Source organism: Pelobates fuscus, chromosome 8, assembly GCF_036172605.1.
Source record: "Pelobates fuscus isolate aPelFus1 chromosome 8, aPelFus1.pri, whole genome shotgun sequence".
Lineage (NCBI taxonomy): Eukaryota > Metazoa > Chordata > Amphibia > Anura > Pelobatidae > Pelobates > Pelobates fuscus.
In genome coordinates, this window is record NC_086324.1 from 172,328,959 (window position 1) to 172,353,397 (window position 24,439).

Sequence of the window (24,439 nt, forward strand, 5' to 3'; positions counted from 1 at the left end):
AAAGGACCGGGCTCCTACATGATCCAAGTATATTATAGTGTGGCACGTGGTCTGCCGCTGGAATAGCTGTCAGTGTCAGTAAAAATGTTTAACTGTGCCTGCAATGGATTCCATGCGTTTAAACCCATACGTGAGTGCGTCCGACGTGCTCAGTGTACGGGCAGCTTATTATCATATTCGCCAGAAAGATACACAATTATTTCTCTCTGCTCCTCTTCATACATATATATGCAACAACACGACAAAATGGGTAGTGTTAACCACAGGAAAACGAATTATGGTTACCCTAACTTTACTGTGATTACTAACGTACTACTTTAATAAAGGTTTACATTATCTATACGTTGTTTTAACTAATTTGCTTGTGGATTGTATGGATCAACAGTTACTCTCATTTTTTTTCTCGTTTTATTAACTCTTGCTCCCTGGGTATCCGGCGAGGCTGGACGTTCTCAGATGCTGTCAGTCAGCATAGCATACCTTATGTAAACTATCAAAGAGCTAATAAAAAATAATACGTATAGCAGCTCTAATACACTCATGAGGGGTACCGCACCACCTTCACCATAAATTTCATAAAACAAAGATATTAAGTGAAGCATCCAAAATCTTGTAGTAGAGCGCTCATGCTAAGTTGAGATGACTTACCCTCCTGCAACAGGTGGAGCCAGTAATTGCATCGGCTCATACAAAATGATCACATGCATTTTACCTTGCTTCCAAGCCAGCAATTTAGTTAGGTAGCCCCATTTTTTGATATGTTATGGTTACGAACAGTTTTGGTAATATTAATGAATTCCCAACCTTTCGCCATCTTGCCTGCCGATATATCTGCAAATAGGCAGATACGTTGGTGTAGTGTAGAAAGCTTCATGGCAGCCGTTAGTAATGCGTCCTTGTGTGCATAATAGTGGAATTTTACCATGACGTCATTCGGTGTGTCTCCTGTGAACCTAGCTGGGCGAGGATGTCTATGCATGCGGTCAAAGGCCCATGCTGAGTTGGGTAGTTCTGGTACCTAGGACTTGCATATAGATAGAATATCAGCGGGTAGAGCATCATGTGAGAGATTGTCTGGAATGGCGCGAAAGCGAACATTCTGCCGCCTCGATCTGTCCTCCATGTCCGCTATTTTATTTCTTAATAAAGCATTAATAAAGCATTTTCCTCAGCAAGCTTATGTACCTTGTCAACTACTTCGTTGTGTGCAGCACAGAGATATTTCCTTTCTTATATCACCACCATCAATTCGATGGAAGTCTGCTGTAATAGTGGCACATAACTCCTGCAACATTTTATGCAAACTGCGTTCGGTGACCGGAGTTTCAGAGTATTTGGAGCAGGGTCTTCGGACCTGTTGGCTGGTTGCTTGATCCCTGGATCTAGGGACAAATTAAAAAAGAGCTGAGCCCGAGAGCCACGAGTGTCTTTGTAAAAGTAGTAACTGTTAGTGTAGGGAAAGGAGCTGAAGAGGCAAAGGCCATGATACCTGCCTGTAAGAAGAGAGCTGCAGTCTGGTTGGGTGGATGAGTTCCCCAGTTATATTTTGGCAACTGGGTCAGAAGTGCTCCAGAGTCCCCTGTGGTAGCGAGGAAGCGGACTTGGTGGAGGTACTCGGTCAGAGTACGGAAGCTCCGTCACAGCTTATGTTCTGCTTCACCTGTACAGATTGACCCCCTTTACATGATGATTTTTCCCAAATCCTGCAATGCTGTACAATAAGGGGGACCAACAGACATGTATTTGCAACAAGACGAGCTGGATGCACAGAACAGAGGGTGTTGAGGGCCCTGCACAAACGAACTTACATCCTACACCTTTCATTGTTTTATATATATATTTTTTTTTTTTTTTTTTTGCCTGCGTGGGAGCAGCTTATTCCTCCGGCTGACCTCTTTATTGCTTTCAGTTTAGGCCTGTCATATGTTTTTTAGTTTACTGGCTAAACCAATTGTTTTTTTTTTTGTTGTTGTTTTTTTTACATTAATGTGTTCTGCTGTCATTTTCCAGAAATGTTGATACTTATGACCATAATATACCGGTCACCTTACCTATGCTGGATGGCCTTCAAAAATAAAGAATAACGTTCCCACCTGTTTTAGGTGATTTTCATTGTTTTATTCAATTGAGTTATTTCCTAAGAAGGGACAGTTGCACTTTAAATGCCACATCTCCGCCTTTGATTTAGTATATTCTGTGAAAAAACCCTCTGAAATTATAAGACGTCTTTTAAGATACATTTCTAAGAGACGTACAAAAAAAAACGCTTCGCCCGCTTGGCTTCCCCTTAATTTTGTTCAGGTCACAACTTTCACTTTGTCTTGACAAAATGAAAGGAGTGGTTTGGCGTGCCAGTCTGAGACTAATTTTTTTTCAAATGAAAGCATTACATTTCTTCTACGCCTGATAAAATAACTGGGGAGACAAGGGAAATATTCTAATTTATGTTCATTGAAGTAGACAGAGCCAATTTTTATACACTTTGATGAAAACACAGCCGTATCGCCAAGATAAGTCAGAATCCAACATAAGTACTCTAGCTAATCATCGTGAAAATTAAAGCTTCATTTCTTCCAATCATTGGCAATTCTGAAAAATATTCATTGGGAAACACATAGCTGATCAATTACATTTGTTCTTTTGTATGTATAAACCGACTGCTTGGACTGTATATTGTTTGTAATGTATCCAGTAGGAGAAAGCCCCCCCACTAATTTCAGAAATATAGAAATTTGAACCTGAAATCCTTGCTGGTTGATCCATTTTGACTTTGCTTGGGACCCCAAAATGTTGGTAAATCTTACACAAGCCCTGGAAAAATGTAATGGTACCATAGAAGCAGGGTGACCGTTCTATTCCACTAAATGCTCTGTCTGTGTCATAGGAACCAGTTGAGATATCGGGTAATCCTGCCTTGGAAGTGATGTGTCATATGGTAAGAGATGCAGAGGCTTTCTTAATGATCGTTAACTTTCACTGGCACGTCAGATTTATATGGATCATTTGGGAACTGACTCTCGTCCAGCCGGTACCCACCTATAATTATTCAACGTATAGAAAAGAACAAAAAGATGGCTACAAAGCAAAGTCACTTTATCGCTACAAATAGAAATGGTTAACGTGATAGGTACAATGCAAACTAAATAGATAGTCTTAATTGTAAATTTAAGGGGTAGTCTTAACCACCATAACCACTGCATACCTCCAAAGTGGCTATGGAAGCATTCCGGGGGTTTGGAAAAACTTCCATATTGTCCTTGTGACCCATCCAGAAATGCAGTAAATATATGCAGAAAGCATACACTGCACCCATCCTCATGCCGGAACTCGTGGAGGGGGAGAGGGGGGGTTTAAATTGTGGAACTGGCAACAGGTGCTGGAGGCAGGTAATCCTTCATCCAAGTGTAATGGGATCTGATGCAGGTTCCATATTTACCCAACTCGCCTGCGGATTAGTAACTCACCTCAGTTTAATACTAGCGGCAAAATCTTTTAAAAACTACACAAACATACACAGACAGGGTGCCGACCAATGATAGGGATATGTGTGTGTCTTGATCTCACTGCACAAAATCATCTAATCTAAATTTTATACTGCAAAGGTTCCTGGCGTTAACAAAAATAAATACAATTTTGCACATTAGGTTGTGAAGGAATACCCCATCACTGTTCGGCTATTTTCCTTTGTTTGTAATCATGTTCCAGTTTGGTTCATTATTTTGTTCAGTTCTCGAACCAAGACCACCCCAGAGACCAATTAGAACATAGAATGTTATGTATCTTGTACGAAAGCCACAGAGGAAATCATAATTTGAATGCTCCAATGGGTGGCCCCCATTTCGTACCTGCGAATACACGTGGTTGGGACAATGGGTGGCAGCCATCTTGTCTCCCGAACACTGCCAGCGGGACTTGGTCGTCAAGTGCCTGGAACAGATTTCGGCCAGGCATTCTCACGAACACCGGTGTCTATGGATCCACTTCCCGTTCACCTAGACGAACGGCGTTCGGGAGATCCAGAACACCGAACACAGGGAGCATTCTCCACGAACCAGCTTGACTATGTCTTATGTGGTTTTCGTACAAAACCTCAAACTGAGACCGGCTCTTGCCACCATTTCCATGGAACTATTTCTGGGCTTTGACCACGTGGCAGACCGTATATGTTATGAAATATGTGGCTGTCCAGGTATCTGTTTTGTTTGAACCACCCGTTAAACCCCTTAAGATAAGGTGTAGAATGTGGGAATTCTCTGGTTCCTCCCGTTACAGATCTTGAGGATAATTCAAGTGATTACTCTGATAAAGAGTTTTGTTTTCCAGAAGAATATATTGAAAAACTTGTCAAAGTAGTACAGATTCTTAGGGGGAATAAACAACAACCTAAGATTAACAGGAGAAAATTTAGATCTCCCTTTCATCCACAATTAAAAGAGAGAATGGAAATATCTGCAAAAAAATCCTCATATCCAAACACTTCAAAACAATCTTTTCTATGAAGGAGGAACCAGAGTGTATATTAGAGAATATGCCAGTGGGAAATGTTCCTATAGCCCAGTTGGGAAAGAAGACTACTCCACCCATTGGGGATTCTAGCGGCTTAAAAGATGCAATGGAAAAACTTCTTGACTACTCTTTAACCCCTGAAGGACCAAACTTCTAGAATAAAAGGGAATCATGACATGTCACACATGCCATGTGTCCTTAAGGGGTTAAAGAAGCGTTTCTTTCCTCTGCATGACAAAGTAAAGCTCCAATTGCAGGTACTTCGGTGGCCAAAGCACAGAAGCGATGGTTAGACGCTTTAGATAAGATCTATGTAGAAAGGTCCAAAGAAGATCTGGTTCAGCTACTTCAAAACATAAGATGGCATCGGATTGTTTTTAGTCAACTACTCAGCTAAAAACCTGAAAAAATCAGCTAAATCTATGGGATTAGCTACTGGGGCAAGGAGAGCAGTCTAGTTCAGAAACTGCTTCCAAAAATTCCCTGTTTGACCTTCCTTTTGAACCAGGCAGACTATTTGGATCTAAATTGGATTCATTGAAATAAAAGACAGAAGTTAAAAGCCTTGCCAGAGGAAATTTTTTTTTTTTTTTTTTTTTTTTTTTTTAAATGCTTGTGTAACGGACACCAGGTAACCCGACCCGTTACCTCCGCTATTGCCTTCCTTCCGCCGCTCTGGATCCTCCTAAAGTACAAAGAAACCCATTCCCGGCGTAGAGGTGGGGACAGCTCTGAATATATGGTGGGAATGTGACAAGATTCAGCAGTTCTGGAAGGGGATCCATAGCATGTTCACGGACAAGCCGCCCCCCTTCGACCCTGCTGCGATGCTTTTACATCACACAACACCACCGACCACCAGATACAAAAAGACTATCACAATAAGAATCCTAAACGTAGCCAAACAGATCATAACCCAATACTGTAAAGTCAGGAAACCCCCCACGTTGACTGCCTGGTTCTCCCAGCTGGAGGAACAGATGGCCATAGAGGACTTACACATGAAGTCAGATAACAAGACACAAAAATATATGGACATTTGGGCACATTGGCTGCAGACCATGACGAAAACCAGTTTTGCCAGCAAACTCAGTCCCTAGGACAGCACCACCCACTGGGTCACCTCTCCCATGGGAGCCAATGACGTGGTCCAATATATAGTGTACCCCCTCCCCATTTGCCCTCTTTTCTATCTATCACCACTCTCTCTCCTGCGCATGGACTTACTCTTAACATTGAGACTGTCTTAAAACAGAGTCAGGGAAGTAACTTAGGACGAAATATCACTGAGCCCCTGACACATGGGATTCTTCCTTCGGTTACATGCATGTTTCTGCTCAAAAGGGACCTGTGAGTCTGACACGTGCTTTGTTACCTGCTATAGCCGAGACCTGTGTGTCTGTCGTACCAGTGTTTATCATGCGCAAATAAGACCTGCGAGTCTCTCCAGTCTTCATTACATTTTCCTAGATATAAATCGTACAGTAGGGACCTGAGCGTCCCACCCTTTTATCAAGCTTGATGCTTGCACATGCTTTCCATAGGACGTTAAAAAAAATAATATGTTTATAAAAAATAAAATAAAGAAGCCCATTCCCCCACAGTAACTAAACAAGACCTACTTCTGGAAATACAACACAATTTTATTGGCACCACACTGCTGCCACACACATGCAAGGGGTATACCCCACAAACATACAGGATCCCCTCCCCAGATCCTATCATGTGAAGGGACTGTTCCCTTTGTCCCAAAAGCCCGCTACTAAATCCACAGGGTTCCCCACACCAACCACCATGGGTCTTCTTCTCATGAGCCCCTGTGCCTGGGAGTCCAGGCGAGGGAAAAAAGAACAGTGCCTTTGTCTCCCAGGCACAGGAAAGCCTAACCCCCCCCCCCCAAAAAAAAGCCGGTCTCTTTGTCCCCACAGGCACCAACCTTGCCAGTGCTCGAGAAGTGTGCACATCAACCTCAGGGACCCTCACCGCAGTATTTTTTTTTTCAGCAAAAGATCGTTTTATAATAACTCCTGTCAGAGAAACGCTTACCAAGGTCAACAGAGGAGGTTGTTCGAAAGCATCCAAGAAGAATGGTTCTTCGGCACTTATTCAAGATTTTTTGTCACAAAACCAGACAGTACATTAAGTCCAATTCTTCATCAAAAGTTCGTAAGCTAGTTAATTAAAAAAAAAAATTTAAGTTTCGTATGGAAACCATAAGCTCAGTCACTTATATGGCCAACCTGGAAATTGACTATGTTTTCTAGACTTAAAGGAGGCATCCATGCACGGGGGAAAAAAAACGCGAACACAAGAGATTTCCGAGATTTGCCATAAAATTTCAAAATCAGATCCATTTTCAGTTCAGAGTTCTCCCGTTTGAAATTTCATCAGCACCAAGAGTATTCACAAAAACACCAATAGTCACTACCGCAGAATTAAGGTGAAGAGGCGTCAATGTTATACAATGTGTCCGTACTTCGACAATTGACTTTTAATAGCCCCCTCAAAAAAACAACTTTGTCAAGAACTCAAAGCTGCTTCAAAGTCATTAATAGACCATGGGTGGTTAATGAACATTTTAAAAAATAAAAATAGTAATTTGTACGTACCCAAAGGATTTCATTTTTTGGTCTAATTATGTATTCACTCCAAATAAAGATCTTTCTACCAGAAGAAAAAAAAAAAGGAAGATATCTCTGGCTATCCAGAATCTCAGAATGAAGTCCTCTTGCTCTATAAGAGAAGCAATGAGTTTGCTGGGCCTTTTCACAGCCTGAATCCCAGCGATCAAATGGGCAAAGGCAAGAATGAGACCTCTTCATAAGACTATTTTAACCTTTTTGAACAGACATCCATCCACTTTAGACCATTTAATGGAGATTAACAGTCTTGCTCTGAAAAGTTTCCAACGGTGGACAACTTCTCATTTGTCTTTTTTTTTTTTTTTTTTTTAGTCTTTCAAAATTCTCACAGACACCTCCATTCAGGGCTGGGTGCACATAGAGAAAAAGAAGATGCAGGGAACGCAGGAATCTACAAAACGGGAAAAGATCTTGAAGCTTAAAGCAACAGAAAGGATTTGATTTGCACTAATTGCATTCAGATCTCAGATCTTGAATCATGTTCAAATCAGGTCAGACAATTCTACTGCAGTGGCATATATAAACAAACAGGAGGGACAAGGTCGTCTCAAATCATGCTCTGGTCTGAGATACATCTTCATTCCATATCAGCGGAACACAAAAACGAGTATACAACAGCCTTGGCAGATGCGTCAAATCGCAAGCATTTGAAACAAGCAGATGGATTTTTCCCTAGCACACATTTCTCCTTGAGTAATTTTAATTCCCAGGATTCTACAGACTTTGACAGAAGGATAATGGCAATTCTACCTTGGTGGTCAAGAATAAGTTGGTTCTCCATGCTCCCAAATAACCCCAACACAGATTATTGGAACCTTCCTCTGACAGATATGGCAGAACATTCCATGGTTCCTCTACAGACTCTGTAGTAATTCAACCGGACTGCCTGGTTTTTGAATAACAAATCTTGAAATCGAGGTCTATCCCCAGAAGTTGTAATAATTCTGATGTCTGCAAAGGAAGATTCAACATCCAGTACTTCAGTATTCTCTGATCTGGAACAGATTATGTGCCAGGTGTTACAGGATCAAGGAAGACCCTTTGTCGGCATCCATTCCAAACATCCTAGTTTTTACAACTAGGCTTTGCTAAAGGGTTTAGACCTGTCACTCAAGGTTTACATTTCGGTCATTAGTTTCTTATCTTTCAGAAACTTGGCTTCTAATATTCCAATTTCAAGATTCTTCAAGGCTTGGTCTTGTCTAGTTCCAACATGGGATAGTAATCTAGTGTGATCAGCATTGTGCGAACCTCTGTTTGAATCCTCAGAAAAAGCATCATTCAAAATTGCTTAAAAAGTTATTTTCAGTGGCAATTACATCAGCAAAGCGTTTGTGTGCACTGAATTTAGATCATCCTTTCCTGATATTCCATCAAGAAAGGTATCAAAGCTGGATCCATCGTTTATTACTAAAGTTTGCTCTTCAAACAGCATTAATAGATTGTTCTGTCAACTTCCTTCTAATTCTTTAGAATAACATTTCAATGTCTTGACGTCAAGTGTGCATTACTGCAGTACTTGGGAAGTACAAGTTGCTTTAGAAAATCAAAAATACTGTTTTGTCCTGTTTCAAGGTGCAAGAAAAGGTCCAATATCATCAAAGAGTCGGTTGGCCAGATGGATTAAACTAGCAATTCCATACTTCATCAAAAGGTTTCTCCTCCTCAATCCATAAAAGCTCATTCCACAAGAGCCATGTCCACATCTTGAGCCTTCAGCTACCGCTCGTCAAATTTGTTTCGCACAACTAGGGTCTTCTCTCCACAGGTTTACCAAGCATGCCGGTTAGACATAGACGTCTGACAAAATAAAGTTTTGGGCACAATGTTACAAGCGGTGGTTAAATAATTCCCACCCGTAGGGATTGCTTTGTTATCCCTGCTGTCATGCACTGCCCCTTATCTGAATGAAACAAAAAAGCATAACTTGCCATTAATTTCTGTTTCCTGAGTATTAGAGGCAGTACACACATTCCCCCACTATTTAATAAATTATTTTTGCAGTTTCTGTGGGTATTTGGGTTTCAAGTCACTTTATAGTGCAGAGGGTCTTAAAATTATTGTCTGCCTATTTTCCCTCCAGACTAGAAAAATCCCTGTTGTCATGGACTGCCTCAAATCCTCAGGAAAAAAAAAAAATAGCATAAAGTCTACTTGCTGTAAATTATGCTCTTCCCTAAAAAACAGAATTCAGCTGTGCAAAAGCAGGGGCCTGATCGATATACCAAAACTGCTTCATTTAGCTAGAGATGCTTTGGAGTTTAGGGTGTACCTTTAAAGGGACACCCTAAGACATGATGTGGTTTCACTTTAAGAGTGTTCTGCATAAAAATGTTGTATTCTGAAGAGTGGTCTAAAAATGTGACAATCACCAACACGCAAATTCCACCGGGTTTACATCTTTAGACCACTTTTCAGAACAAGATTTTTTTTTATTTCTAACTTAACTTCCAAAGTCTAACCTATTACACACTGCACCCAATGTGGCAATATATACACCATTAAAAAAAAAAAAAAAAAACCTTCTTGAGCCTTATAGCGGTGAGTTCATATCTGTCCAATTTTACCCAGTCACTTGACCCTCCATTAATTGAAAGGGCGTCATTTAGTAAGTATCTCTCCATAATAAATTGGTTGTGAATACAGCCCTGCTTTCTCTAGTGTAATGGAGACCCCTCTGACAGTGTCCAAGTAACGGCCCGGTTTAATATGTTCTACGACAATCAAAGAATAGGTCACAATGCCAATTTCATGCAGGTCCTTTGGGTCCCTTTAGAACCCACGTTAACCACTGGCCGGTTACATCTCAGAGTTCCACAAGCTGCTGCATGACTCCCAAAATGATGTAAATTTAGACCGATATTGTTTACTGCAGAGCGGCTACATGCACAGATTCTTTATCTAGGCTGGTACTAAGTGTTAGGAGAGGGTAAGTACATATCAACCTGTACATTTGCAGCTGGTTTATAGAACAACCTGAAGATAAAGCCATTATCCATCCTTTGCTCTGATTAATATATTTTGATTTGGCCGTTTTAGCGTTTATCTGTCTTTAGAACCTAAAAGTTGCTTGTCTAATGTAATATAAATGGAGAAGGCATACTGAAACATTTTTTTTTTTTTTTTAAAAACAACTTTATTTTCTGTAGAAGATCTTACAACCTACAATGATTTTTGCACTCTTTACTTCCGATTAGATTGACATATATGAGAATGTATACGGACCAGCCTGTTGTGTGCCAGTGCAATTCTCAATTAGTGCCATTAACCCCTTCCTGGCCGCCAGGAGATCAAACCAACTTCTGGACAGATACCGAACAGGTCTTTGCTTGCGCAGGCGTATGATTTCAGCTAAAAGCATGCACATAAAAAACAAACAACTTGCTACACGGGCGCCACATTTAAAATATTGCGGGAATAAGAATTCAAGCTTTGACGGGCCTCATTCTCACTCTTCAAGAAACTGCTCAATATTAAAACAAAGATAAAAAAAAGGCTCCACGGTCTATTTTCCAGTTTGCAATCTAGGCTAAAGGAAATTCGCTGGTGCTGGTATGGAGCCTGCCAGAATCCTGTATAGTATGTAATATATATATACACATTAAGTTTAAAAAAAAAAAAATAAAAAAAATATATAACATAAAAATAGTGGTAACAAAAAAAAAAAAAAATATTTAAATAGTCCACATCTGCTCACACTTCATCTCTTAGCCACACAATGAGGATTAATTTATTTTTCCAGAGTGGCGGGTTGAGGATCTCCTCCCCTGAGCAGTGATTGAATAAGAGTCCGTAAGGTCAGCAAAAGTGCTGGCGTGGTGTGTTCAACTTGCCACCATGGTCATGATGTTTGCCTGTGGACAATAAAACATAATAGGTGAAAGTCAATCATACTTCTTAAATCCAATAGGCGATGCTCAAAGCAAACGGCACAATCCCAGAGCAGGTATGTAAACGCAAGAACCAACGCATGCCGATTTATGCTAGAGATCGTAGTGAATTGAAAAAGGTCACAAACAGGATCCCGACTGGATGATTATGCCATTATTTCTGCTGGTAAGAAAAAAAACAAAAAAAACAACAAAGAAAACAAAAAAAATAAAACCACACACACAACCCCAAACACCTTCAATTTCATGGTGGTGAAGCTAGTTTATATTGGCTGGGGTGAAAGTGTATATTATTTACATTTAGGGCGATTGGTTAATCCCAAATTCAATGTGTGAAATTACCTTTATAAACGAAGAGACCAGCTTTACAGACATGCCGTCTAAAGAAGATAGATCTTCCACCTATAGAAAGAGAGAAAGTCGGAAATCCTTTGTTGTATCTACACACGACCCTTTAATGCAGCCATATTAAAACATTGGTCAGTTTGATGGACACTAGTCACCAGAAGAAGTCCCTACATTGGATGAAACGCGTTGGACTACATTTGGACCATTTATGGACTTTTATTTTGTATGTTTTATATCACTTCCGGCTGGCTTTGTGAAGACCACCACACTGTATTGGGTTCCACATGGTGTGGGTACATGTCCAGATTGTCTGCCTGCTTGCATCAAGGAGGATTGCAAACCACCAGCCTTCCCTATCGTTTTAACCCCTGGTGGGGTGAGAAGCATTTTTTCACCTGTGTTTGTGAGTGCAATTCCTATAGAACACATACATTTTATCTTAATAGACGTTACATCGCGTAATACAGTTATCATTACAGATCTAGATTATTAATTCTAAAAACCCCGGTTCATCCTCTCAGGTTGTATTCAATTCATTGTATATATTCTGGGTGCTTCCACGTTTTTTTCTGCTACTATATGTATATTGGGTGTTTGTGAGGTAAACCTGGGTCACACCTAGTTTTCACGTACCACTTAATTTTCTACTAGTGTGTATTATTGTCTTCTCAGTAGTGTGTGTGTATATATAGATAGAAACAAAATCCGGAGCCAGGCACTCCTCCTTGTAAGAAAACTCTCAAATATAAATAAGCCTAGGTGCAATCCCGCGTTATATATATGAAAAAGCAATAAAGGGAGCACACTAGGTCTTGATTGTAGTGCAAAATTATTTACTGCATTCCCAATGAATACATAGCTGTGGTTTCAGCAAAAAAAAAATAAAAAAATAAAAAAAAAATCAACGTTTCGACCCTGCTGGGTCTTTTACCCAGCAGGGTCGACTTGTTGATTTTTTTTTGCTGAAACCACAGCTATGTATTCATTGGGAATGCAGTAAATAATTTTGCACTACAATCAAGACCTAATGTGCTCCCTTTATTGCTTTTTCATATACATATACATATACATATATATAAATAAAATATTTTTTTTAGAATCACTTCTGATGATGTCAGCCAAGCAGGCAGACCAGGATCAGAGGCAGCAGCTGCAGACTTTAATACTAGTAAGATTCTTTTTTTTAGGGAGGCAAGCGGGGCCAGACAGTGGTTTTAACACTATCGAGTCAGGAATACGTTTGAGTTCCTGACCCTATACTGTTTCTTTAATATTTTGAACCTTCTTTGGGCGCAGCGACTTTGGAAACTGGCCAGTAGATGACATTGAATGCTGTAGGGTTGGTTCCGAGGAAACATACAAAGAATATTGAGAGGGTGGGGGTGAGATTATAAAATATAATTCTTATAAGATGTAAATTGGTCCATGCATGATATATAGAAGACCAGAATGTTATGGGATATTTGCAGATTAGCCCTGATCGCCTGACTATAGGCTAGACATTGACCACAATATTTCAGCAAGATTTTTTTTATGCTTGTGGATTGTCTGGTACTCACACTTTTAAAGGGTCCATTGACCTCCCTCCAACCCACTATGAGTTTTGATTTTTTATCTCCAATCTTCTGCAGAGACTTGAGTTCTTTCACGGAGCCAGTGTTGAGAAGATTTAGTATTTTCTCTCGGCTGGTCTGGAGCAAATCCGTTCGAATATTAACTTCCCAGCCGAGCTCGTTCTCACTCCCAGTGCATTTGGACTTCTAAGGGCACAATCACAGAGTTACACAGTTATTAACCCTGCTGTATGGGGAGAAATAAAATAAAAATCCTTAAATCAGATTGAAGACTCTTCCACAAACCTTCTTCTCAATGACTGGCAGACCCTCTTCCAGGATGGCGTTTTGCTGTCTGTTGTGGTCTGAAAAAACAGATAACTGGTTAGTGTCATTGTCATAAGCAAGGAAATATAAAACAAAGTACGAATTGGAGGCAAGCATCTAACCTCACCCAAACAATGCCTTGGGTACTCTAAAGAGACAGCTGGCCAAAGCAACATGAAAACATTCTCTTTGCCCCGATGGATATGTTAAGTGTTTTAACTTTTCTGTGCCAACTACTTGGTTCTCTGCTGAAGGTCTGATTAACTCCTATCAGACTCTGCCAGCAATTACCCAGTCCTAGGTAGATTGTGCACCAATAGAGTTGACCCATACCCAGGTCAGGCCCAGATTGCTGTCTCCCTGCCATGATATCTCCAGGATGCTCACCCTGCAGGGACAGGACACGGACAACCTTCTTTGTTTTAGCAGTCGACGTGATCCGGTTCCTTCCTCTCAAAGGTGCTCTGAATGTGCTTTCGTTCACACTGCAATCCGACAGGCTGTTGTCCGATTTCTCCAGTCGGGATTCAGCCACCATGGCTTTCTGTTCCAACTCTTTCTGCCTCTCCTTGAGCCTCTGGTAACGAGCGCAAAAAAAAAAAAAAAAAAAAAAAAAATGATAAAAGTGGTGAGATCCTGGACAAGTATTCACTAAAGAGTGAGCACAAAGAATGAACCTGGAAAACAATACCATCTATGTTATAAATGCATTCTCTCACCTCAATCTCCACCTGACTCTCCTCCCATTTCTTTAATAACGCCATCCGTTCCCGCTTGGGCGTGCTCAGCAGCTGAGCATCCTTTATGCTCTTTTCAGTCAAGATCTTATCCAACTTTAAGAGTCTCTCCACCACAGCTGGGTCCAATGAAGCCAGGTTGAGTTTACACCTATAGAGTAACAGGAGACAGAATCTTAATGGCCAACAGGGCAGGAAGGTTAGCCGGGTAACCTAGCTTGTTACTGAAGGACTTACTGGGTGGCATTGGCACTAGAGTTTGGAGACTCCTCATTAGCCTCAGTTTTGGATTTCTTTCGCTGGCGAGAAGCGGTTGGTGCTTCTACATCATCCCGAGGCCTCTTCATTGTGGGTTGGACTGTGTTACAAAGAACAAAACCAAAAGCTCCAGTCAATAAACATATAGATTATCCGATATCAAACAGGAGCAATATTAGCTGGTGATTCCAGTTGTGGAAAAGGACGGGGGAACAAGAAACACCTGTACCCAATAATCCAAGGGTTCAGTCCATATTCAGTAAGAGCATACGTTTCACATTGTGGTGACAGACACAGGATGTAGTATTCAAATGCTGTACAAGGTCAAAAGAGTACATTTCTCATACTGCTTTGTGAATGGGGAGCTAATCATAGGCTAAGACCATCTGTTGACGTTCTCTACAAATCAGTTGCTCCCACTCAGAGGCTCCCGCACGGAGACCTCAGAACCTCGTTGGAAGGAGAGGGGAGGAGCGCACAACTGCCATCTTTGCAACTATGGAGTTAAACGGTCCATAAACTATTATAATCCTTATGGTAAGGCGATGCCCAGAATCTCCTGGCATCTTCTTAAAAACATACATTTTTAAAATGAGAGTTAACATAGAAATTCTGGTTTAAAATCTGCAGAGTAGCAACAGAAAAAAAAAAATACAATAAATGCAAAAAAAAAAAAAGAAAAGAGTGGATTGTTTCAGTGTAGAACATATTAGTGAAAGCTGTAATCTAGGAGGGGGGTATTTATGTACGGATTGTTTTGCACTCAATAATAATAAAGCTAAAGAAAAAGGAGTTTTATCCTCCACCCAGCCAGAGCCCCCAGCCCGACCTTCTTACCTGTTACTTGTGTGGACTCCTGACTGAAAGGCTTGTTGATGATCTGTTTGGATTTAGCAGCAAAGTTGAGAGCAGTAAGAGTATCAAAATAATACTTCTCTTCTGGAGCAATGTTGGTTATCATGACGCTGTGAGCCGAACCTCCCAGGGAATCCTAAGGAAATACAAAACCCACAACAATGTGTAAAGTATCTCACTGAAACTAGTACCATGGGTGCTGGACCCTTGGGGAATAACAGGAAGACCAATTTCCCCCAAAAGAGGGTGTAACAAGACTGAGCACCTTAACTGAAACGTTCCAGATTTCCATAAATCCCGCACGTATCGGGGGACACCGGCAATCTGAGATATCCAGAGGCTATCAGTAACTCCCAATGCATCCGTCAAGCAGTCTATTAGCTGCTGGCAAGGATAATGAATAGAATGTCTACATACATCATGCAATCGCAAACGGCTAGCAAAAAAATAGATGGAGGAGTTTCATTGTAAATTTGACAATTCTTATCAAAAGGTTTTCTTTTCAAAAAATTCTGATATACCGTACATGTGCACAATTGCCATAACTCCTTTTCTTTTTTTTTTTATTGTATTATTCACGTGCCTCAATAAAAGAAAGATTGAAAGAAATTGTAGATGGAAAGCTATGTAGTGTTGATTTTCAACTTCCAGGTCATTTTATGGCAATACCAGCAACTACAAGAGTACTGACTCGCAAGATTCAGTCCCAAAAGTAAGAGGCTGCCACCCAAGTCTCTAATGATGCACCTACTTTGTGGGAACAATGACACCTATCTATAGCTTTCTAGAAGGGGAACCCGCCATACAGTTTGCGAAGCGGTCGTGTCAGCAAATGCACAGATTCACAATGGAGATTACAGAAAGCAAAGGTTTTAATGTCTTCAGACCATTAGAGAAACAAAAGATAAATGGTTACAACTAATAACCCAGCAATGGGTAATCCAGAGTCCACAATTACCTGCAGTAGTCTGGTGAGCTTGCTGTCTCTGTAAGGAATACGCGGGAGTCCCTGATTCAAAGCATCAACGACCTTACTAAGGGTGAATAACGAAGAGTTGATGGCACCGCTCTCCTTCAGACGGATCCCTTGATTTCCAGTGCGTCTGTTATCCTCCGACCCAGCCAGGTCAATCAAGTACAGCTTTCCGGTTAGCTGCCTGTATGGAACCACCTGCTGGTTCTTTTGCACCTATTGCAGCCAATAAAAAGGATTTAAATCAAGATATTTCTTTACTGGATCATGGGAGACTATACACATTAATGGTAGCCGAGAGAGACTGTAATATTACATGAGCCTATATTACTGAACCTGTCCTGATAACGTGTGGTCAGATCTCCTACATTAGGAATAAACCCAGTGCTCTTTGAGCGTGTCCTGATAGCGTGCGGTTAGATCCCCTACTTTAGCTATAAACCCAGCGCTGTCTGAGCCTGTCCTGATAGTGGTTGGTCAGATCCCAGACATTAGGTATAAACCCAGCGCTGTCTGAGCCTGTCCTGATAGTGGTTGGTCAGATCCCAGACATTAGGTATAAACCCAGCGCTGTCTGAGCCTGTCCTGATAGTGGTTGGTCAGATCCCAGACATTAGGTATAAACCCAGTGCTCTCGGAGCTTGTCCTATAGCTATAACCCAGCACTGTATGAGCCTGACTGGATAATGTGTGGATCTCAACATATACAAAAACCTTACATATGTTTCCTGTATATGGTGGAAGACCAGCTCACCTTGATCAGGAGCACTGCGTGGCTGCGGCTGGATCGGTCGTTCAGTTTAGTAGATGCGACAGTGCGGTTTTGGCTGGCCAGCATGAAGTGCTCGTCAAAGTCTGCAAATGTGTTAATCGTCTTCTGAGTGACTCCAGGAATCAGAATTTTATGGTCCTTGTCTTCTCTGATAGGGAGGTCCTTGTTTTTAGGCTCCAACAAATCCATGACCTGAATAATCACAGCACAATTGTAGCGTTACTGGGAGATCTTATGGAGGCAAAGATAATAAATGCAGATTTCCAAACAGCAAGACTTGCCTTCTCTTGGTAAATCTCCACATAAGACATGGTTATGGAGTAAGTCCAGGTTTCATCGTCAGCAGTGCTGCTTGCTGCCCGAGCCATCTGAAGAAGATCTCTAACTGCCCGTGGTATGATTCCCGGCTGACCAGGACTTCCCTGCATTGTGTGAGTCTTTCCTGGAGAAAAAGGAATTTTATAGGAATTTCAGTGATTTAGCCATTTACAAATTCACCAACACAATCGGCCCTAAAGTCCATCAAAATCCAAAGTCTAAAAACCATGCATGTCCAAGGAGGTATTCTGAGAATTGCTCATTATTGTGCAGGATCCTACACAATTTGTTACATTACTTGAAAACATGAGGATTTCTTTGGCTTAGAAAGGTTGCTTTATCAGATTTAGTATGTTTCAAGATAAACAAAAACTTAAAACCATATTTAGGATAAACTGCCGTCAAGACTTTTCTTTCAACCTGTATTGCAACTACATCCATTATGGAGGTATAGAAAATAAAGCTTATTTAAAGCAACCTGTTCATTCAAGAAACCCATAACAATGAAATCCTCTTAGGCCCACAGTCTACGCAAGTCGCTTTATTGCCCTCCCCTTAAAAAACGTACCGGCTCCTGTTGGTCCATATGCAAAGACGCTCGCATTCTGTCCAATGAGCAACTTGGAAAGGATTGGATAGACGGAGCCTGTATAAACCTCCCTCTGCGTAGAGTCGTTTCCATAAAATGCATCAAACCTGTGTAAGAGAATAAGCCGGGTCAACATGTACATTGCCAAAACCATAATCCAGCTCAGCCAATCGAACAGCAGAGTGCAGAAACAACAATTGTCCACATTACAAATATCAGCTGTCATTAGCTGCAGAGAGACCAGGACTCGAGTGTCAGGAGAGCCTTGGATTTGATCAAACTGATTCTAAGAGGTTTAGTTACAGTAGTTATGGTACTTGTACTTTCCCTTTAAAAACAGTAACCTGGTTTTATACCTTCACTAGGCCCAATCATAAAATCACTCCTGTAATGCACGAAAATCATATAGAGGAAACCACTTGGTATGAATGGCATGTGCCAATCCCAGAAAATGCCAGCCTATGCAGATCCATTGTCACTGCTTTAACACCTAACCAGCTAATCCCCGGCCATGCCAGCTCCCCATGGCAGTACTTACTGGTAATGCATGGTCTCCAGTTGATTTCTCCAGTTTACAATTTCAAGAGATTGTGAGTCCAAGCCTCGCACACATAACCGCTTGCCATTAACCTCCTCCTTGTCCATGTACGGCCTCAGTCGCACGGCAACACGCACGCGGGCAGTAGATGCCTTCTTGTTTCCTCCATGATAATCCATTAGACTCACCCGTTGTGCCATGTTCAGCTAAATGAAAGACAGGAGAGTGGTCAAAACAGCAAAATATATCTGATAAGACAAAAATGCCATCAGAAATACTGAATAACTAAATAGCAACAGTTCTCTTTAAACCGAATCTCACTTCTTGACATTGTTATGTTCCAGAGGCTCTTTGGAAGGGGCACCATCTTCCCATGATATCCTGCATGTGGTAAGTGGCAAGATTGAGTGGATCAAGGGACATTTGGAATTTGCATTTAAATGTCATCCTGTGCCAGGACAGTGTTTCCATTTCATATGAACCAAATCCAACAGAGTGTTAAAGTAAAAATCAAACGAAAAAACTGCTAGTTGTTAGTAACTGCAGTTGCTCCCAAAGTGGCACTTCCTGTTTAATGGCACCTCCTGTCACTTCGACATACTTCATGTGAAGGCAGTTCTAATTAGAACAATCACGTTTAGTCATCATGAAGATAACTACCAGTTAGCTCATCCATCCAACATCCTCCATTAGGTTTCCATGGTGACAGAATATTTCATCCATTGAGACAAATTAAACAAATTGATGGAGGATGCTAAAGGCTCACCTGAGAGTGCAGGGATCACACACCGTGATCTAGGCCGGTCTATGAAGCTACCCTGTTGATGTTTCTTTCCCGATTGCACACACACACACGTGGGGCCCTCACCAAAAAGAAACAGTCTGCCAAAAAAAAAAAAAAAAAATTAATCATAATTAAATATACACACAAGGAAGGATGTTATGATGAAAAATATATCAATTAATGGTATATATTTAAAATTCCAACAGTCCAAAAACAAACAAAAAAAAAAACCTGGTCACTCAGACGGCCACTAGAGGTACTTCCTATAGGAGTGCTGCGCAGTGTGGAGCATTGGCGTTCAGTGTCTCCACGCTCTGCATGGAGCCTCTAAACTTCCCCATAGAGATGCATTTATTGAATACATCTCTACGAAGAGATGCCGATTGTCATTTTGTGCAATAGCTCCTCAATGCGAAATCATTAGATTGGTCGAGATCACCAAGACTGATAATCCGAGCCATGGAGGTAGGGCCAGTCGCGGTGAGAGAGAAAGGGTTCGTAATATCACCTTTAAAATGTGCTCTGAATACAGGTTTCTATTCCTGACACGACAGTGCTCGTTTAATGCCATATGTTGCCTGTCTGCATCAGACATTGCTACTGAAAGCTTATGAGACTGTGTAATACAGGAGAGGCCTATGTATGCAGCGTTGTCAGATATACCATTAACAGACGTTTCGTACACTCATGCATACGTGACAAAACGGCAGAGACACGACACCCGACGCCGCCGGAATCGGAGGACTAAGCCAAGGGACTGGTTAAGGTTAATATACCTACATTACCCAATTTGTCAGCGTATCCCCGGATAAGTGGACCGGTCAAATTATCTACATGCTTTAGGCAAGTTTCTTCTTAAAAACATTGCAGTACTAATTATCGACAACAGGGCTGCAAATTATACGTCTTGCTAGCCATTCCTAATAGATACTCGCCAAGCAAGTCTGGAGAAACCATGACATACAAAACAGGTGTGAATTTTGGCAGGATATTTATATCGGCAGACATTTTGTGCTATGATAGAAATTAAAAGTCTATATTGCCAGAGTCACTCAGAACAGAGCAGACTCCATTTTGGATTTCAGGCTAACAAAGATACATAATTTCTTTCCCCTCTGTAACACTAGCCACTGAGCCTGAGCTAAGGAATGCATTATATAAACAAGCCAAGTGATAAGCAATGAAGCAGGGGGATGGAATGCTCTATCTAAATGTTAATGGAATAGAAATAATTCTAAACACAGACATTAGTGACAGAGAAGATTAAGCAATTAATTTTACAAGGTCCCATTGTAAAGTAGGGGAGAAATTTAGTTTAGAACTGTCAGTTTTAGAAATTACAATCAAAATCGTTGCCACAAAGACTGAGGCAAACGCTTTGAACTGACAAGTAAATTTAAGTTATGGTAGTCATATAGATAAGCCTAATGACATCAAAATCGTCATCAGGAAAAGTTAACTCTTTCCTGGATAGGAAGGTTTAGTGAGGCGAGACTGCCCTCTATGGACCAAATACCTAAATTGCAATCTGCAGTTTGACCACACCTTCAGTTTCCTATTGGCCTTATCAACTAATGACGTACAGAGAGTCTGGCCCTTTAAAAGTTAGGGCAAAGGGAAGAGAGCAGTTTGAGTCGGAGAAAGTTTGGGCTTTCAGATCCGGACATGCAGAGAGATCCATGACAGATATTCACTCTGGGACTAACACTCAAGAAACACTCCTGGACACTTAGAATTTTACTCTAAGCAACACTTACTTTTTACTATTACTTACATACCTCCATACAACCAATCATACTCGCATTCAAGTTCTTGGGACTACCTACTCATCTGATGAGAACATCTACTTAACTGGTAATTATTCTGGTTTTATTTAATTAATCTAAATTAATTAAAAATCTAATAGCATGATATATGACTGGATAAATCACGGTCAGATTTCAATATTTAGAAATCTTAGTTAACTAAAGAATATATAGTTATAAACATTCCATTCTGCAGGTGGAATTTAGAATAATTATATATTAATGATATATTATCACGTGTTAGAATACCGCTGTTTTTATCCAGGTGTATTGATTTGCTCTAAAATAAGATAGGATCTCTTTTTGGGCAAATTGAAATTCGGCTTATAGAATCTGGTAGATTATTCTTATTGGATGGTTCCAGGAAATGATTAATGAGCTGGTTTAAATGTTATTTTTATTGAAAATTACATGAGAATATGCTATTATATGCCTAGGAGGATCTAGCCAGCATTGAAAGGGTTACTCAGTTGAGTTAACTGTTAGCCAAGGTTTTATGGCTTTTCGCTGGACTGTGTGAAGCTTTACTTTCTGTCTGTGAAATACCCCATAAATCTAAAGTCTTGACAGTTGATGCTGTTAGCCATTGGAACGTGTTTTAACATTGCCATTGTATTGCATACTTATGTTATACTAAATATTCACTGATTATCATGCATGCTGCCTAATATTGTTATTATTTTATTTGTCACAATAAATTATATCTATTTTTATAACAAATTGTGATTTTATTTGTATGGAATACATTTCACTTACATGATAGCGATCTCTAAGATCTAAGATAATTGAAATAGTGGGAAATTCTCGACTGTTTAATATTATCCCATAAATATCCCCACAATTTCTACTCGCATCGGGTAAATTTTCACTGGCCTAGTGGTCATTTTGAGTCCTGGCAGACATTGTGACTTCGTTTCTGCAGGTGAACATAAAAAGAGTCTCTGTCTCCGTCTATACAGTGCGTCTCAGTCTATACAGTGTGCGCGTGTGTCTCCGTCTATACAGTGTGCGCGCGTGTCTCCGTCTATACAGTGTGCGCGCGTGTCTCCGTCTATACAGTGTGCGCGCGTGTCTCCGTCTATACAGTGTGCGCGCGTGTCTCCGTCTATACAGTGTGCGCGCGTGTCTCCGTCTATACAGTGTGCGTGTGTGTGTGTCTCCGTCTATACAGTGTGCGTGTGTGTGTGTGTGTGTGTGTGTGTCTCCGTCTATACAGTGTGCGTGTGTGTGTGTGTGTCTCCGTCTATACAGTGTGTGTGTGTGTGTGTGTGTCTCCGTCTATACAGTGTGTGTGTGTGTGTGTGTGTCTCCGTCTATACAGTGTGTGTGTGTGTGTGTGTCTCCGTCTATACAGTGTGTGTGCGCGTGTCTCCGTCTATACAGTGTGTGCGCGCGTGTCTCCGTCTATACAGTGTGCGCGCGTGTCTCCGTCTATACAGTGTGCGCGCGTGTCTCCGTCTATACAGTGTGCGCGCGTGTCTCCGTCTATACAGTGTGCGCGCGTGTCTCCGTCTATACAGTGTGCGCGCGTGTCTCCGTCTATACAGTGTGCGCGCGTGTCTCCGTCTATACAGTGTGCGCGCGTGTCTCCGTCTATACAGTGTGCGCGTCTCCGTCTATACAGTGTGCGGGTCTCCGTCTATACAGTGTGCGGGTCTCCGTCTATACAGTGTGCGGGTCTCCGTCTATACAGTGTGTGGGTCTCCGTCTATACAGTGTGTGGGTCTCCGTCTATACAGTGTGTGGGTCTCCGTCTATACAGTGTGTGGGTCTCCGTCTATACAGTGTGTGGGTCTCCGTCTATACAGTGTGTGGGTCTCCGTCTATACAGTGTGTGGGTCTCCGTCTATACAGTGTGTGGGTCTCCGTCTATACAGTGTGTGGGTCTCCGTCTATACAGTGTGTGGGTCTCCGTCTATACAGTGTGTGGGTCTCCGTCTATACAGTGTGTGGGTCTCCGTCTATACAGTGTGTGGGTCTCCGTCTATACAGTGTGTGGGTCTCCGTCTATACAGTGTGTGGGTCTCCGTCTATACAGTGTGTGGGTCTCCGTCTATACAGTGTGTGGGTCTCCGTCTATACAGTGTGTGGGTCTCCGTCTATACAGTGTGTGGGTCTCCGTCTATACAGTGTGTGGGTCTCCGTCTATACAGTGTGTGGGTCTCCGTCTATACAGTGTGTGGGTCTCCGTCTATACAGTGTGTGGGTCTCCGTCTATACAGTGTGTGTGTCTCCGTCTATACAGTGTGTGTGTCTCTGTCTATACAGTGTGTGTGTGTCTCTGTCTATACAGTGTGTGTGTGTCTCTGTCTATACAGTGTGTGTGTGTCTCTGTCTATACAGTGTGTGTGTGTCTCTGTCTATACAGTGTGTGTGTGTCTCTGTCTATACAGTGTGTGTGTGTCTCTGTCTATACAGTGTGTGTGTCTCTGTCTATACAGTGTGTGTGTCTCTGTCTATACAGTGTCTGTGTCTCTGTCTATACAGTGTCTGTGTGTCTCTGTCTATACAGTGTCTGTGTGTCTCTGTCTATACAGTGTCTGTGTGTCTCTGTCTATACAGTGTCTGTGTGTCTCTGTCTATACAGTGTCTGTGTGTCTCTGTCTATACAGTGTCTGTGTGTCTCTGTCTATACAGTGTCTGTGTGTCTCTGTCTATACAGTGTCTGTGTGTCTCTGTCTATACAGTGTCTGTGTGTCTCTGTCTATACAGTGTCTGTGTGTCTCTGTCTATACAGTGTCTGTGTGTCTCTGTCTATACAGTGTCTGTGTGTCTCTGTCTATACAGTGTCTGTGTGTCTCTGTCTATACAGTGTCTGTGTGTCTCTGTCTATACAGTGTCTGTGTGTCTCTGTCTATACAGTGTCTGTGTGTCTCTGTCTATACAGTGTCTGTGTGTCTCTGTCTATACAGTGTCTGTGTGTCTCTGTCTATTCAGTGTCTGTGTGTCTCTGTCTATACAGTGTCTGTGTGTCTCTGTCTGTAATTAATATATTGATATTATATCCCCGGTATAGACAGTCTGTCTCTCTGTGTCTCTGTATTATCAGAATAATTGGTGATTGAACCCCCTGCAGTCAGTGATGGGAGGTGATTACCGGCCGGTGTGGCCCCCGGGGGCCGGGTATATTCGGTTATTACCGGCTGGCGGTCGGTGTCGCTCGGGGCCTGGAGACGATCATCGGTTACTCGGAGCCTTTTTCATATTTGGCGGCGCTGGGACTGGCGGCCAATGAACGCGCTCCTCTCTGTCACGTGTCCCGCAAACTGGTGCCAGATCGAGGCTTGAGGCGCAAGGGGCGCGTCACTGGTCCATTTAAAAACTGAGCGTTCCAGCGAGTGACGTGACGTGCGTCACCGGGCGGCCATGTTGGATTCTGGCAAAGTCCCACACTGGGATTATCAGAGATCGCGATCCGCGCTATTCACTAACAGGAAATTACCGAAAAAAAAATCGGAATGGGAAACACTCAGCCAGCAATGCGTCCGGTTCAGCCATTTATTATCTCCGAGTTCGCAGCTTAGTGAATAACCCGGATTATCTC

General features: G+C 41.7%; 1 protein-coding gene across 2 annotated transcripts; it reads right to left on the reverse strand.

The window, feature by feature from the left end:
* Positions 1 to 10,331: 10,331 nt before the first annotated feature.
* KIF22 (kinesin family member 22) lies at positions 10,332 to 24,165 on the reverse strand. 2 transcript variants are annotated; one of them, XM_063430840.1, is made up of 15 exons: positions 24,036 to 24,165; positions 19,073 to 19,188; positions 18,307 to 18,512; positions 17,748 to 17,875; positions 17,143 to 17,303; positions 16,844 to 17,053; positions 16,075 to 16,305; positions 15,099 to 15,252; positions 14,241 to 14,361; positions 13,986 to 14,154; positions 13,654 to 13,843; positions 13,246 to 13,304; positions 12,946 to 13,146; positions 11,381 to 11,440; positions 10,332 to 11,002 (listed from the first exon to the last, which is right to left on the reverse strand). In XM_063430840.1, exons 3-15 carry the CDS (start codon positions 18,504 to 18,506, stop codon positions 10,973 to 10,975), a joined length of 1,914 nt encoding a protein of 637 aa, XP_063286910.1. In that variant the 5' UTR covers positions 18,507 to 18,512; positions 19,073 to 19,188; positions 24,036 to 24,165; the 3' UTR covers positions 10,332 to 10,972. The 2 variants fall into 2 exon arrangements, with proteins under 2 accessions (XP_063286910.1, XP_063286911.1); XM_063430841.1 differs by lacking the exon at positions 24,036 to 24,165 and adding an exon at positions 23,993 to 24,015.
* Between the last annotated feature and the right edge of the window lie 274 nt (positions 24,166 to 24,439).